The sequence below is a fragment of the Prionailurus bengalensis genome, chromosome D2, assembly GCF_016509475.1.
Source record: "Prionailurus bengalensis isolate Pbe53 chromosome D2, Fcat_Pben_1.1_paternal_pri, whole genome shotgun sequence".
NCBI lineage: Eukaryota > Metazoa > Chordata > Mammalia > Carnivora > Felidae > Prionailurus > Prionailurus bengalensis.
In genome coordinates this window covers 14,168,277-14,182,247 of record NC_057351.1, presented here as the reverse complement: position 1 = coordinate 14,182,247, position 13,971 = coordinate 14,168,277, and the positions used below count along the sequence as shown (strand labels likewise).

Genomic DNA, 13,971 nt, shown 5'->3' with positions numbered 1-13,971 from the left:
GACGTTAAGACAAAGGAGCACCAACCTTCTGTTTGTGGGAACAGCCCGCCCAGAGGATCTGCGTTATTACGACAGTTACATCACAAGGGCTGTGGTTCCTGGAAAACATCAACTGGTCCAGGTCACATGGGCTGGCCAAGAAGAAGCAAACATATCTTCTCATGCTGGAGAGATCCCGACCACTTAAGGCTTATCAGAGGGGACTGTTGAAAGCAGCCCACGTTGGCCATTGTGTCCCCTTTCACCCTGTGCTTAGATGGGCTTTCCGTACGTCCCCCCGGCTCTCCAGATTCAGGGTTTCTGATGCAATAGGGAGATGTTCCAGTCTAGAGTCAAACGACTAGGCTTTGGATTTTGATTCCACTCTTACAAGCTGTTGGGCCTTGAGCAAGTTACTTAACGTCTCTGAGCCTTTGTTACTTATTTTATAGGACAGTTGTGAGAATAAAATACGACGATGTGTGCTCGGCACATAATATCCAGTAACTGTTATCTTTCTCAGTGTTGTTATTTTGATCATTCCTTCTCAGTTGGAGGGGTTTGTTGGATCAGCTCCATTCTTCTGGTGACAGTCCCGGAAGCCGACAGATGTCTAGGGAGGCAGTTTTGTGTAGCAAAAGCAGCGGCTGAACGAAAGCATGCCTCTTGGGGCATGAGGAAGGCCTCTGCTAAAGCCAAAGCCCTCCCAGCTGTGCTCAGCAGCTGGATAAAGAAGCCTTGTCTGGGGGAGACCCCCATCTCGGTAGAAACGGAAGATGATGGGATCTTCTGCTTCCTGGGCATCTGTTCATAACAGCCCCCAATAGCTAGGGCTTTCCAGCCAGGAGGGACTGGGGCAGAAGCAAGACAGCCACCTGAGAGATCATTCACGTGGGCCCCCAAAGCCCAGCAGCACATTCCCCGGGGATCCGTGCTTTTTCTCAGACCAGTTCCCATCTCAGATTCCGGCTGATGTTTTCAATAACGATAGTGCTTTCTTGGTGTCGCCAGAGGGGCCATCCCTGAATGGTAGCTCCACTTCCGATCTCGACTGCCTTCTGTTTGGGAGGCTGCCCCCTGCCACCTGAGCACAGCTGGGGGGAGCTGGGACACAGAGCACGGCGGGGGAGGGGGGCTGGGGGGGGGGTCACTGGAGGGCTCACAGCCAGCCCCTTCCTGTTACACTCTTCTGAGTGGGGAAGAGCAGCCAGGAGCTGAGAGGGGGAAGTGTTAGGGGAAGTATATTTAAAACGTGTCCTTTCCATTTCTCAAAATTGCCCCCAACTGTCAACATCCACAGTGCAGCACCCGGGGCTTGGTTGGGCAGAGGACGCGCGGCCCATCGCGGTCTGGGCAGAGTAGAGGGCAGAGCCCGTCTGAGAGGGGGCCCGACTGTGGTGCTGCACCCACCTTTCCTCCTGGATGTCCGAGGGCTTCACCTCCTTCCGCTCAGCCTGACATTGGAGATGGGGTAGTGCGGCCACAGGGGACGCAAGGCGCATCACTGAGTTGCTGGAGCTCTGAATCCAAAGCCCCCGGGGCCAGGCAGGCTCTGGTGGGGTAACCACGCGAGGCGAGGCCACCAGTAAAAGGGTAATTGGCACCACACTGGCCTCGGAGTCTCCTGTGTCTAAGTCTCCTCCCCTCCAGCTGGAGAAGAGATGGTGATCTCACCCTTCTTGGTCTTAGGGCCTCTGTCAGCCACCCAGTCTGAAGCCCCAAGTCCCCGTTTTGGGACAGGTCAGTGGGCTACCTGGAGGGGGTGGTGGAAGGTGGGAGAAAGGAGGGCCGGGGGAAATTCGGCTGTCTACTTTTCTTTATTTCCTCCTCAAACCCCGCATCCTCCCTCAGGAACACCCCGATCTAGACAAGGGACATGGGAAACCACAGGACAGGCGTGTCTGGCCTTGCTGGATAGTGATGAGAGCGCGAGCGGGGGGAGGGGCAGAGAAAGAGGGAGACACAGAATCTGAGCTGTCAGCACAGAGCCCGACGCGGGGCTCGAACCCACGAACCAAGAGATCATCACCTCAGCTGAAGTCGGATGCTTAACGGACTGAGCCACCCAGGCGCCCCTGCACGTGTTTTTTTAAAGATAGAATTGGGATCTTGAAAGAAAACGCCAGGCTTGAGGGAGGACTTCCAGGTCCCGCCCCCCCCCCCAAATCCATAGGGTGTTTCAGCTCTGCCCTGCTGTTCGGGGGGCATTAAGAGTGAGCTTAGCTCCAGCACCATGGGTGTGCCCCAGGCTCAGGGCTAGGGGTCCCATCAGGGCTGCTGGTGCCAGGAGAGTGGGGGCCTCACAGTGGAGCTCACAGGAGTCCCCTGTGACCTGTGGCAGGGACTCCGAAGAGGAGAACTGGAGGTCTGAGCCAGTGAGGTGGGGGGGGACCACAATCCCCCAGTGCCACCTGTCAGAATGAAATCTTGGGGCCCAGGCTCCCGACTGCTGACTGAAAGGTTCTCCCTCTTACCCCCCCCCAACCCCTTCCCTCCACTCTTTTGCACAGCTCAGCGCAGGCGGAAGCTTTCAGCCCTTCATTATTTACCCAGTAGGGAAGACAGAGCCAGAGGCTGGAGACCAGCCTTGTAAGTCTTCAGGAGAAAATAAGCCCCTGATCCCCTTCATTTCCTTGAAACTTCAGCCCCAAGTTTGAAAAGGCGCAAATACCGTCGGGGCTGCACCAAATCGTCTGAAACGCAGTTATTTCCTTCCCTCCTTCTTTTTTTCTAGTTAATTCTTCTCTTCTGCGGACCTCCGGTGCCCAGCCAGGTTAAACTGTTCCAAGCGGCATCTTTGCGCTGTGTGTGTCCCCTGGACCAGAAGCCGCCCTCTTTCCCTGCCGGCCTTATCGCTTGCCCCTCTCTTCTTCTGGAGGGGGGGAAGAAAACCCCCTTACGGTCTTACGGTCTCTGTTTCTTTCCCTACGTGACCAGTCGCACACAGCATGGGTAGCATCTGAGTATGAAATAGATTCCGTGTGTGATGCGGGATGAAGCATCTGCCTAACAGCGAGCCACTAGCCCAGAAAGGACAAGTAGGCAGACACGGGCCTGGCACTTCTCTAGCAGATGACCATCACGTGCTCTCTCAAGAGCCTCTGTGTTCTCCGGGCAGATTTATCATGACACGGAAGTACTGTGTGAGGAACATACCAGAAGTTTGTAACTCAGGCTGCGTGACGCTCAACCGCAGTACCTTGCACTAACCTGAACTTTTTATGTTTAAGCCGCGAAGGAAACCACAGTTCAAACATCAGACAGGGTGGTTGGCGGTAGCATGTGACGTGAGCCAGGCTTTCCTGTTGAGATAAACAGTGACTTTGCAACCAGACAGACCTGAAATTGGGCGTCCCTGCTCAGCCACACACCAGCGCTGTGACTTTGGGCGAGTTACGTAGCCTCCCTGAGCCAAAGCTTTCATGTTTACAAAATGAAACGAGTGATCGTATCTACCTGTTTTGAGGATAAAGCGGGAAAATACATAGAGAACACTTAGCCCGTGACCCCCGAGTTAGTAAGTGGCGACTGATATTGTTGTAGGCAGCTGAGGTCAACTTTGATCCGTTAAGAGAGAGAAAGCTCCCAGCGAACCCAGTAGCAGAAACTTGTATCGCGCACATTTCTTCTGGCCTCCCCGTGTTTTGCCTACAGCACCCCCACTCAGCACCAGCAACATTTTGGTAGCTCCCTGACCGCCTCGGGTCCAAACTTGTCCTTGTTCGCCGCGCTGATGCATTTCTCCTTTGCGAAATGTCATCCCACGGAGTCGGTCTCCTGGGTATTCCGACAGTTTCATTGGGCGCAGCGGCAGGAATGTGTACGTCTCCCTGGAAGGGCCATTCCACCCAAGAAGTCTATGTCCGGATAATGACAGGATTAGGGGGGGGCCGGTGGGGGGCGGGGGTGATGGCCCTGCAGCAGCTAAGAAAAGGAGCTGCCCTCCCAGGGTGAGGACACTGTTGCCCTTTGTCATATGACACTCACTCTATCAGAAGACCCTACTGCTGGCATGTTAAATGGGGTCATGATCTGCGCCCTCTCTCTGTTGAGATACAAAGTACGTAAAAGAAAGATCCCATGAGGTGCTTTCAGAAGGTTGGGAAGGAACCGAGGTGACTTCCAGGTGCTGTCTACCAACCCTTGTCACGGCCAAACCACCTGCTGTTGGCGTTACGGCCGCCTCCCCTGCGGTTCCCAAGGCTCCCAGTGACGGGCCACCACGGGATGAGCATGTCTCCTTGCTAACAGCCATTCCGGGTTCTTCAGTCGCACCAAGCTTTACTGAGCAAGAACGGAAATTTTGCTCGTTCTCCAGAGACCTGGAAAGGAGACCTCACTCTTCCGTCCCATTACTGAACTTCCATGAGCTTTTCTACCGCATTCACCCTCCAGCGGCCCATCGGATTCCCCACCACTACCCTCACCGCTGTCTTCTTCCTTCTGTCCAGATTGTGGCCGCCATCCTCGCCATCGCTGGGATCGTGATGATGACCTATGCGGATGGCTTCCACAGCCACTCTGTCATCGGCATAGCGCTGGTGGTGGGCTCTGCGTCCATGTCTGCCCTCTACAAGGTAAGTACGCGCAGAGCAAGCTCCCTGAGCTTTCCCAGGAGAGAACAGCGGGCCTCTGCGTGGCTGGCCCAGTACGTTTGGGGCGCCTTGATGGCACCTGTGTTTTAAGGTGAGCAGCATACAGACTTGTAGTGATGAGGCGTGCACCTGCTCTTGGCTTTGGCTGTCTAGATCTTGCCATCGACGGCCGTATCTTTGCAGTACTGGGGATAACATAGATGGAACAGTGGATCGGCAGTGTCAGATGTCGGTGACTTCATGGTTTGGCAAGGACTGGAGGAGGATCGGGGGCCCTAAAGGGCTGGTTCGGTGTTGGGGGAGATGATTTCCCACCAGGTCTGACGTGAAGATTTAAATACCCGGTGCAGCCTTGTCAACGAAACCTTTCATCCCATGGTTTGTGCAGCTACCCGTACTCAGCATGAATCCATAATGCATTTGGAGGACTGCCCGGAGATCTGAAGAACAACTACTATGATATGGGGATTATAACCTATTTTTGACAAAATGTTGGGAAGTGCTGGAAAGCATGTCCCAACTGCAGGTGTGGATGGGACCATTAAAAAAAAATTAACATTTACTTATTTTTTTTTAACGTTTATTTATTTTTGAGACAGAGAGAGAGACAGAGCATGAAGGGGGGAGGAGCAGAGAGAGAGGGAGACACAGAATTGGAAGCAGGCTCCAGGCTCTGAGCCATCAGCCCAGAGCCCGACGCGGGGCTCGAACTCACGGACCGCGAGATCGCGAGATCGTGACCTGAGCCGAAGTCGGACGCTTAACTGACTGAGCCACCCAGGCGCCCCAACGTTTACTTATTTTTGAGAGAGAGACAGGGTGCGAGTGGGGGAGGAGCAGAGAGAGAGGGAGACACAGAATCCGAAGCAGGGTCCAGGCTCTGAGCTGTCAGCACAGAGCCCGACGCGGGGCTCGAACTCACAAACCGCGAGATCATCACCTGAGCTGAAGTCAGATGCGTAACCTACTGAGCTGCCCAGGCGCCCCTGGATGGGACCAGTTTTGATCCCCACTCTCTGCTCCCCCACCCCATCATGGCTTCTGGCTGCTCTCCCTCCTCCTTCCCTTTCTTCCTCTCTCCTTCTTTTATGTCCATGGTGAAGAATGCAAATAGTCTCTGATCTCCAAGCTGGGAGCCTGACCTGGAGGTTTCGAGGAGGATCCAGGGAGGAGTGAGGATTTAGCCTTGAGACTTACTGGCCCTTTGGGGATCCAGACAGTAGGACAGAGAAAATGACCTATGGTAGAGAGGTATAAGAAAAGGCACTTTTTCCCAGCTCTGTGCGTAAGACATTTTGTGGTTTGGGAATGCGAAATAACGGCACCTTCCCATCCTTCATCAGCTCCCTGCCCTCACTGCCCACAGAGAGACGCACACAGGCCATCTTCCTTCTCCGGAACACAGCTCGCCAAGAGGATGTGATAGGCCCACGCCGCTCTGAGACTTCAAAGACACTATTCAAATGCAGAAAATAGGACAAGGCCACACTCGGCTGCACTCGATTAGCTGCGTGCTAATGGGAAGCAGAGGGCACACGGAAATGCAATCAATCCACAATGAGCACAAATAATGCTGATTTTGATTCCCATTTCCCATCTCCTCCCCTGCCCCCTCCTTACGCAGAGGGGCTAGCGGGTGGAAGCCTGAGCAATTTATTTCCTTCTTTGTGCCCCTTGCACGTATGCCCAGAAATACCTGAAAGACTTGAGAACTGGCTGAAAAAAAGGAAGATTATGGATCGTTCCCTGAAGGCTGCCTCTGTAATCCCAGCTTCCCAGCCTCCAGGCACATCTATCCCTCTCTCTCCGGCCCTCACACATTTGAAATATGTACAAACAAGAAAAGGTGTAAGAACTCAGAGTGGGGCAGGCGCGTTCCACTAAAACCCTTGCCGGTTCTGGAATGAGGTGGCGGGATGGAGCAGAGATGAGCTGAGTGTTACAGTCCCTCTACCTCCGATTTGCAGAACATGGCTCTGCAGCCAAAGCTCTTTTCACTGAGGGCAAGCTGTGTTGTGCCAAGTCAGAGATCCATCAGACGAACGGTAGTCACTTGTAATTTCTGTGGCTTCCTCCTCTTCAGACTCTCTGAACCTGGGGTGTCATGTGATGAATACAACACAGACAGGGGCACCTGGGTGGCTCAGTTAGTTGAGGGTCCGACTTTGGCTCGGGTCGTGATCTCATGGCTCATGAGTTTGAGCCTCGCGTCGGGCTCTGTGCTGTCAGCTTGGAGCCTGGAGCCTGCTTCGGATTCTGTGTCTCCCTCTCTCTTTTTCGGCCCTTCCCCACTTGTGTGCTCTCTCACACGCACGCGCTCTCGCTCTCTCTCTCTCTCAAAAATAAGTAAACATTCAATGAACACAACACAGACAAATGAAGCCTAGCGTGAAAACCCATGAGTCCTGAAGATGCCTTCTATGAGGCCAGAGATCCATAACTCTTCATTATGGCGCTACTGAGATTTGGATATGTGTACAGGTGCACATAGGTCAGACCCCACCACCTTTTCCATGAAGCCTGGTAAGGTAGGATTTACCCTTCATGTGGCTGCAGTCCTGTGGTCCAGCCCAGCCTCATCAGGTGCATTCTACTCCCCCTGTGACAAGGTGACGTCTGGGGCGAGTCTTCACCCGGCCTCCTCTGCTTCCTCCGGCAGGTTCTGTTCAAGCTCCTCCTGGGCAGTGCTAAGTTCGGAGAAGCCGCCTTATTTTTGTCCATTTTGGGTGTGTTTAACATCCTCTTCATCACCTGTATTCCCGTCATCCTCTACTTTACCAAAGTGGAATACTGGAGCTCCTTCGATGACATTCCATGGGGAAACCTTTGTGGATTTTCAGTCCTCTTATTGAGTAAGTGTCGATCACCCCGTCAGAATCCCCACCGTCAGAAGCAAGGATGGGTGAACGGGACCGGGCAGCTCAAGGGGCATCTGCAAACCCATGCCCTGAAGAAGAAAAGCATTCTATTGTTAGGCTGAAATTCCCAGTGCTTTTCAAGATGGTTGAGTCTTTGAAGACTGTTAAGTCCTTGTAAAGATGGCACTGGGTTCTAATTCAGAGCCACAGTCGAGGCAGTAGTAGCCATGGTCACTGCCGCTCTGAACAGTGACCTACTGATAACAGAACTGATAACAGAACAGTCCCCACAGGACCGGTAGGGAGTTGGCAAATAATACGTGCAAGGTTCTTAGAACAGTGTCTACTACACATCGGTGTCCAATAAATATTATCAGTTATCATTACTGTTAATATCATCATCACCACTCCTTGATGGAAGGCGGGTCCTAGGCAGAAAAGTGGCCAAGAAGGTGCCTCGCCCAGTTTCCATCTAAAAATGCATAACCCGAAGCGCCTGCCATGGTCGCTGCCGGCAGAAAGCACCGGGATGTAGGATGCGTAGGATGGCCCCAGCCCTCTTTTCCAGTGCCTTCCCGCTGACCACCTTTTCCGGATTTCTTTTCCCTTCTTCAGAGTTCAGGGAAGGGAGGAAAGCTACATAGTCAGGGTGTTCGACCCTAACCCCCACCCAAGGTCACTGAGTCAGTGGTAACTCCTGTGACTCCAGCCTCATCAGAGAAGGTGGGGTGGGACAGACCAGGGAAGCTGTAAAGTCCAGGGCCAGCCACGAATAACACCCTCTCTCTTCTTTATTTCAGCATTCAATATTGTATTAAATTTTGGAATTGCTGTTACATATCCCACTCTGATGTCTGTTGGAATCGTCCTCAGTGTACCTGTGAATGCAGGTAAGCCAGTATGGCTTCCAATATCTGCTTGCACACACACACACACACATGTGTGCATGCTTACAAACACACGTACTCACACACACTCTTGCTGTGCCTGCCATGGAAAGCAGGTTTACCCTTCTGTATAAAAAGAAAGCACTTAGGGGTGCCTGGGTGGCTCAGTCGGTTGAGTGTCTGACTCTTGATTTCAGCTCAGGTCATGATCTCACGGTTTGTGGGATTGAGCCCCATGTCGGGCTTCATGTTGACAGCGTGGAGCCTGCTCGCTCTCTCTCAAAATAAACAAATAAAAAAAGAAAGAAAGCAAGCACTTAGGTACAAGTCGGTGTTTCTCATATATATGGTATTTCTCCGGAGTGCATTGATTTTCACGTAGCACACCAAAGTACAGCTAGTCTAAAGCCATCTCAGGGCTAACTGACGTGAGGACCGGAGAGGAGTATCATTCATATGAGTAAGAAGCATGGAAAAATATGTAGCGGGAAGAAACTTCTAACTTTTGCAAGTGACTTTCGGGGGCAGAAAATGTGCTCAGGGTGTGATGGGTATGATGTAGGGTTTACAGACTGAAGGAGCGTGCACATGATTCTCCATCTCCCCGGAGAGCGAGAGCCCTTTCCCCCGATGACTCGGGACCTTGCTTTGTTTTCTGCTGGGGACAGTCGGTAGCTCTTCCAAAACTTTGTGGTCACCTGCCCCCCACCTTCCTCCTTTCCTGGCGCATCCTGGTGGCAATTTTGGATTTTCTTCCCGTAACCCCCCCCCCACGCCTGACGCCCCCGTATAACCTGTCGTTAGCCGGAGAAGGGTTTGTAAATCTCTCCTCTCTGTAGCACTCGCCCCGTTGACAGCTCTCAATTTCCGAAGCCTTTTCCTATGATCTGGTTCCTCACCCCTCCTGTCCCACTTGTTCTGTATGTGCCTCACCCTGGCCCCAGACCCTCCTAGGGGTACTTCAGGGCAGCGTGTGGAAAAAGGCCTGGCGGGGGTGGCAGCACCGGCTCTGCCCACCTGGAGGATGCTGGTCCCAACCCGTTGCCTCGCTGGGTCTTTGCTTGTCCCACCCGAATGTGAAGGTAGTACCTCCCCTCAGTCAATATCTCAAAAGTCTGAATGCGTCAGAGAGAGCTGGTAAGAAGCGGTCCTCACTGTGAGCCTCCAGACACTGCTGCCTTCTGGAAAATAACTTCTCAGCTTACCCCCTACCCCTTACAGCGTCTTTGTAGTCACAGCGTTCTTCACTTGGAGAAGGCATATCACAGGTGGTTCCCAGACGGATGCTTACTTTGACCGTATCATACAGCCAGGGGTTTGAGAGAGAAATCAACATCATTTCTCATCACTCACCTGCAACCTGGGAGTTTAATTCTGCGGCCAAGGAAGGGATCACATCCAATTCCCCAGTGGAAGAGAGGAGCAAAGGTGGCCACCCTTACCTGACGTGTCAGAGCGGAGCCATTGGGTGGTTTCCCGACCCTCCCTGGCGCCTATCTGGGGCGCAGCCCGTGGGCCCTGCTAATTGACTGTCCCCGTCCGTTGAATTCACAGAATGTCCCGCCATTATTAAAAATTAAAGCCTTGGGGCGCCTGGGTGGCGCAGTCGGTTAAACGCCCGACTTCAGCCAGGTCACGATCTCGCGGTCCGTGAGTTCGAGCCCCGCGTCGGGCTCTGGGCTGATGGCTCGGAGCCTGGAGCCTGTTTCCGATTCTGTGTCTCCCTCTCTCTCTGCCCCTCCCCCGTTCATGCTCTGCCTCTCTCTGTCCCAAAAATAAATAAACGTTGAAAAAAAATTTTTTTTAAATAAAAATTAAAATTAAAAAAAAAAAATTAAAGCCTTGCTGAATTGCAGTGAGACAAAAGAGGCACTTTAGTTCCACAAAAGGGCTGCTAACAGTTTCTCTTCCCATTTTAACTCTTATTCCTGTGTCGTTCTCTGCCTCCCCTAGTGGCAAGGTGAGAGGCAGGGAGGGGAGGCTGGGGGGAGGCAGGGAGAGTGGAGACCCGTGAGGGGAGAAGGCCAGAGCCAGGCCATGTCCGGGGCCACAGCCTGGGCCCACACGTGGAGAGCCGGCGACCGCCGGCCAGCAAGGTGGCTTTCAAAGGCCGCGTGCTCGAAGTCAGCAAACGCTCTGTCACGAAGTGATAGAAAAGTAAGCAGTTGGTATCTCTTGTGTAGAAGGCGGCCTCCAAATTTGCTTTTTCTGGCTTTCAATTAAGAACGCAGGGAAATAAAGCAAAAAAAAAGGAAAAAACAAAAACCTTAATATCCCCAGTGGTTTTGACCATTCAGCTATGAAGAGAGTGATGGTGTGGATTTTTATGACCGGACGTTAATCCTGCTTCTCACTGTGTTCCCTCACCCATGTGGGTCGGGTATGAGCCATGTGCCCCGTGGACCTTTAATAAACTTGAATAGTCAGTGACGACCCAGGTGGCTTTGAAGTGTCGTGCTAATAACGGCCTGGGGCGGAACAAGAATTTATATTTATTATCTTCAAAACACCAGTGTGAGTTTGGCCTTTAAACCGTACCTATGCGGATATTGGGAAATAATGCTTTTAAATTATAAATACAAAACGTCACTATAAAAAAAAAACATGAAAAGTACCAAAAATATAAAGAAAGCAATAATGTTTTCATTATCCTGCCCACCCCCCCTTCCCCGGACCCTCGGGAGGTGGGCCAAAAATAATCGTCCGGGGGGGGCGGGGTATCTCCAATTGCCCCCCCCCCCCCACCATTTATTTTGCCTGTCCCATAAACCAGTGCCTGAACTGAGGTGCCAGGTCAGTTTGGGAAAGTGACATACAAGCGCCAGGCTTATAAAATTGAGAGGCAGCCCCTGCCCGCAAGGAACGAAGCCACCCTGAGGAAGATCCTGTGGTCAAGGAAGACCGCTGGCTGCCGGCCCGCGAGGGGACGCCCCAGCCCCTGCGCCTGGCTCACCTCCGAGTAACCCGGCTTTTCTCGGTCTCGTGCAGTGGTTGATCACTACACCAGTAAGATCGTCTTCAACGGGGTCCGGGTCATCGCCATCATCATCATCGGCCTGGGCTTCCTCCTCCTGCTCTTGCCCGAGGAGTGGGATGTCTGGTTGATCAAGCTGCTGACCCGCCTCAAGGTGAGGAAGAAGGAGGAGACGGCGGAGGGCGCTGCAGACCCGGGCTCGGGACCACAGAGCAAGAACAGAAGAGCCCGCCCTTCGTTCGCCCGCTGACCGTGGGCCCTCCAGAACTCTGCGGCGAACGCTCACGCTCGTTGTTAGTGACTTGGGGGGTCTCTTCCTGGCGGGGGCCCCTCGGTTTGGTAAGGTGTACATACCTGTACAGTTCCGGTAATCTGCGGTAAGTTATACGGTATTTATTGGCATGTCCAATTTGCTTGCTCTTTTTCCACATCAGACCTTTCTCCTAAGGTTACCAGTTCAAAATGAGAGCGACAAGAAGAGCCTCTCGGCCCTTTTTCAGTGAATGTAAAGCTGGTTACAGTTACCCTGGCATTGATTGTCCGGGGACGACGAGAGGCAGGGCCAAGTGTTCTGAATCTTAGCAACTGAAAATTACATTGCACACTGTGATTACTTTCCAGCTATGGTAGGGTCATATTTTGTTTTATACCAGAGCTGTATTCTTAATTTTAAGGGATCTCAACGAACCAAAAGCTGACTGTTCGGTCAATCTGGGCGGACGGAGGGATGGATGGATGAGGACGTTAAGAGGTGACGCGGAAAAGGGAAACGGGCTGCAGAACCCATCGACTGTGGACTTAACCTCGGGGTGACGGTTGGAGGAGGACAGGCCCGCGCCGGGTGACAGAGAGGGAAAGAGAAGCCCAAGCCCCAGCTGGCTGCTCTCCTGTGTCTGTGTAAGATCATGCAAGAGAAATTACAGTGCCTTCTACAGAATTTTCGTCTTTACCTACGTGAAGCGAGGTGACATTGTAAGTCACTGGCGCCGTCTTCTCATTTAGGTGTAAAAATCTTTAGAAACCAATAAAACTATATATGTGCGTGCGTGTGTGTACAAAAAATGACAAGCTGGTGACCTGTGTAATGGCACATGGTTAGCGGTGTGCAATGCACATACAAGGTAGACTGTGCCGGAGGTGAATTGCTTTCACTTCGTGACCAAGCTGGAAAAATTACTTCCTGAACCTGTAAACCTTTTTATGAAACTTTTAAAGCACCGGGCTGTTTACTTACACAATTTAGGTCTGCCAGAAAAATTCTATCTGTGATAGATCTTGTAAAGAGGGACAAGGGGGTTAGAGTTTACTATTTTTGAAGTTTACATTGTTACATACGAAATGGAGACCTTATTTTGAAATGTTGTCATAACCCAATGGTGCACTCTGTTAACCATGGAGTCTTTCGTTTCATAGGGGAAAGGGGCATTCGTGACCTGAACTTTTTAGCAAATTATTATTCTCAGTTTCCATTACCTGTTTGGCCAAACAGATGAATAAACTATTTAAAAAAGAAGCATTTCGTGCTGTGTTGGTGGCCCCGTTGTTGCATTCCCACGGTGCCCACTCCCGCCCATTCCCGCTCCCAGCAGGTCCCACCCTCCCGCGCCACCAAGGCATGAAAACCCACCCAGCCACCTCAAGGGGCGAAGATTCTCATTGTGACGACAGAGGTGACTGGCACAAAAGCAAAATGCAAAACAGCCATCTGGGCCTCATACAAAATGTCTTGAGGCATCGTCTCCCTCCCCTCCTCCTCTCCCTTCACCCCCCCTCTCCTTTCCCTCCAGGCGCCTGCCCCCTACTCAGCTCTGGGTGTTGCTTGTGTCTCTCTTTTTTCTGCACAGACTGCTTCCTCAGCTCACGTTGCCCTCATAGCTACCTCCAAGTGGCGGCCTCGGTCGCCATGTTGGCACGGTCTTCCAGCTCCACTCCCACCCCTCACTTCTGCCTCAGTGTCCTAACCTCGTTCTAGCTCTGTAGAGAATTTGAGGTACCAGCCTCAATATTCTGTTCCAGGCAGCTGCAGCCAGGGACCGTGCGGTCCAATGCCTCTCATTCTGCAGCTGCAAACGGCCAGGTTCTCTAAGGGTGTGTGTGTCGGGGGGGGGGGGGGGGGAGCAGAGAAGAGACGAGACGGCAAGCTTCTTCTGGACACGTCACCCTGCCAGCCACACCTAGAGCGACCATACACCATGCATCACTTGCTCCTTGGGGTCAGAACTGGTGAGCTGATGCTCAACATCACTCATCATCATCAGGGAAATACAAATCCAAACCACAATGAGGTACCACCTCACACCTGTCAGAGTGGCTGACAGTGACAACTCAGGCAACAACGGATGTTGGCGAGGATGCGGACAGAGAGGATCTTTTTGCACTGCTGGTGGGAATGCAAACTGGTGCGGCCACTCTGGAAAACAGTACGGAGGTTCCTCAAAAAATTAAAAATAGAACGACCCTGCGACCCAGCAATAGCACATTTATCCAAAGGATACAAGTGTGCTGTTTGGAAGGGGCACATGTACCCAATGTTTATAGCAGCCAAAGTATGGAAAGAGCCCAAATGTCCATTGACAGATGAATGGATGAAGAAGATGTGGTTTATATATACAATGGAATATTACTCGTTGATCAAAAACAATGAAATCTTGCCACTCGCTCCAACATGAATGGAGTGT

General features: G+C 52.2%; 1 protein-coding gene across 1 annotated transcript in view; it reads left to right on the top strand.

The window, feature by feature from the left end:
* The window catches only part of SLC35F3 (solute carrier family 35 member F3), a 119,867-nt gene extending 107,061 nt beyond the window's left edge, over positions 1-12,806 (top strand). Inside the window, exons 4-7 of the mRNA XM_043596287.1 lie at positions 4,431-4,556; positions 7,234-7,426; positions 8,233-8,322; positions 11,308-12,806. Coding sequence (XP_043452222.1) covers positions 4,431-4,556; positions 7,234-7,426; positions 8,233-8,322; positions 11,308-11,543 — 645 coding nt within the window. The 3' untranslated portion in view covers positions 11,544-12,806. The remainder of the gene's footprint in view (positions 1-4,430; positions 4,557-7,233; positions 7,427-8,232; positions 8,323-11,307) is intronic.
* The last annotated feature ends 1,165 nt before the right edge of the window (positions 12,807-13,971 follow it).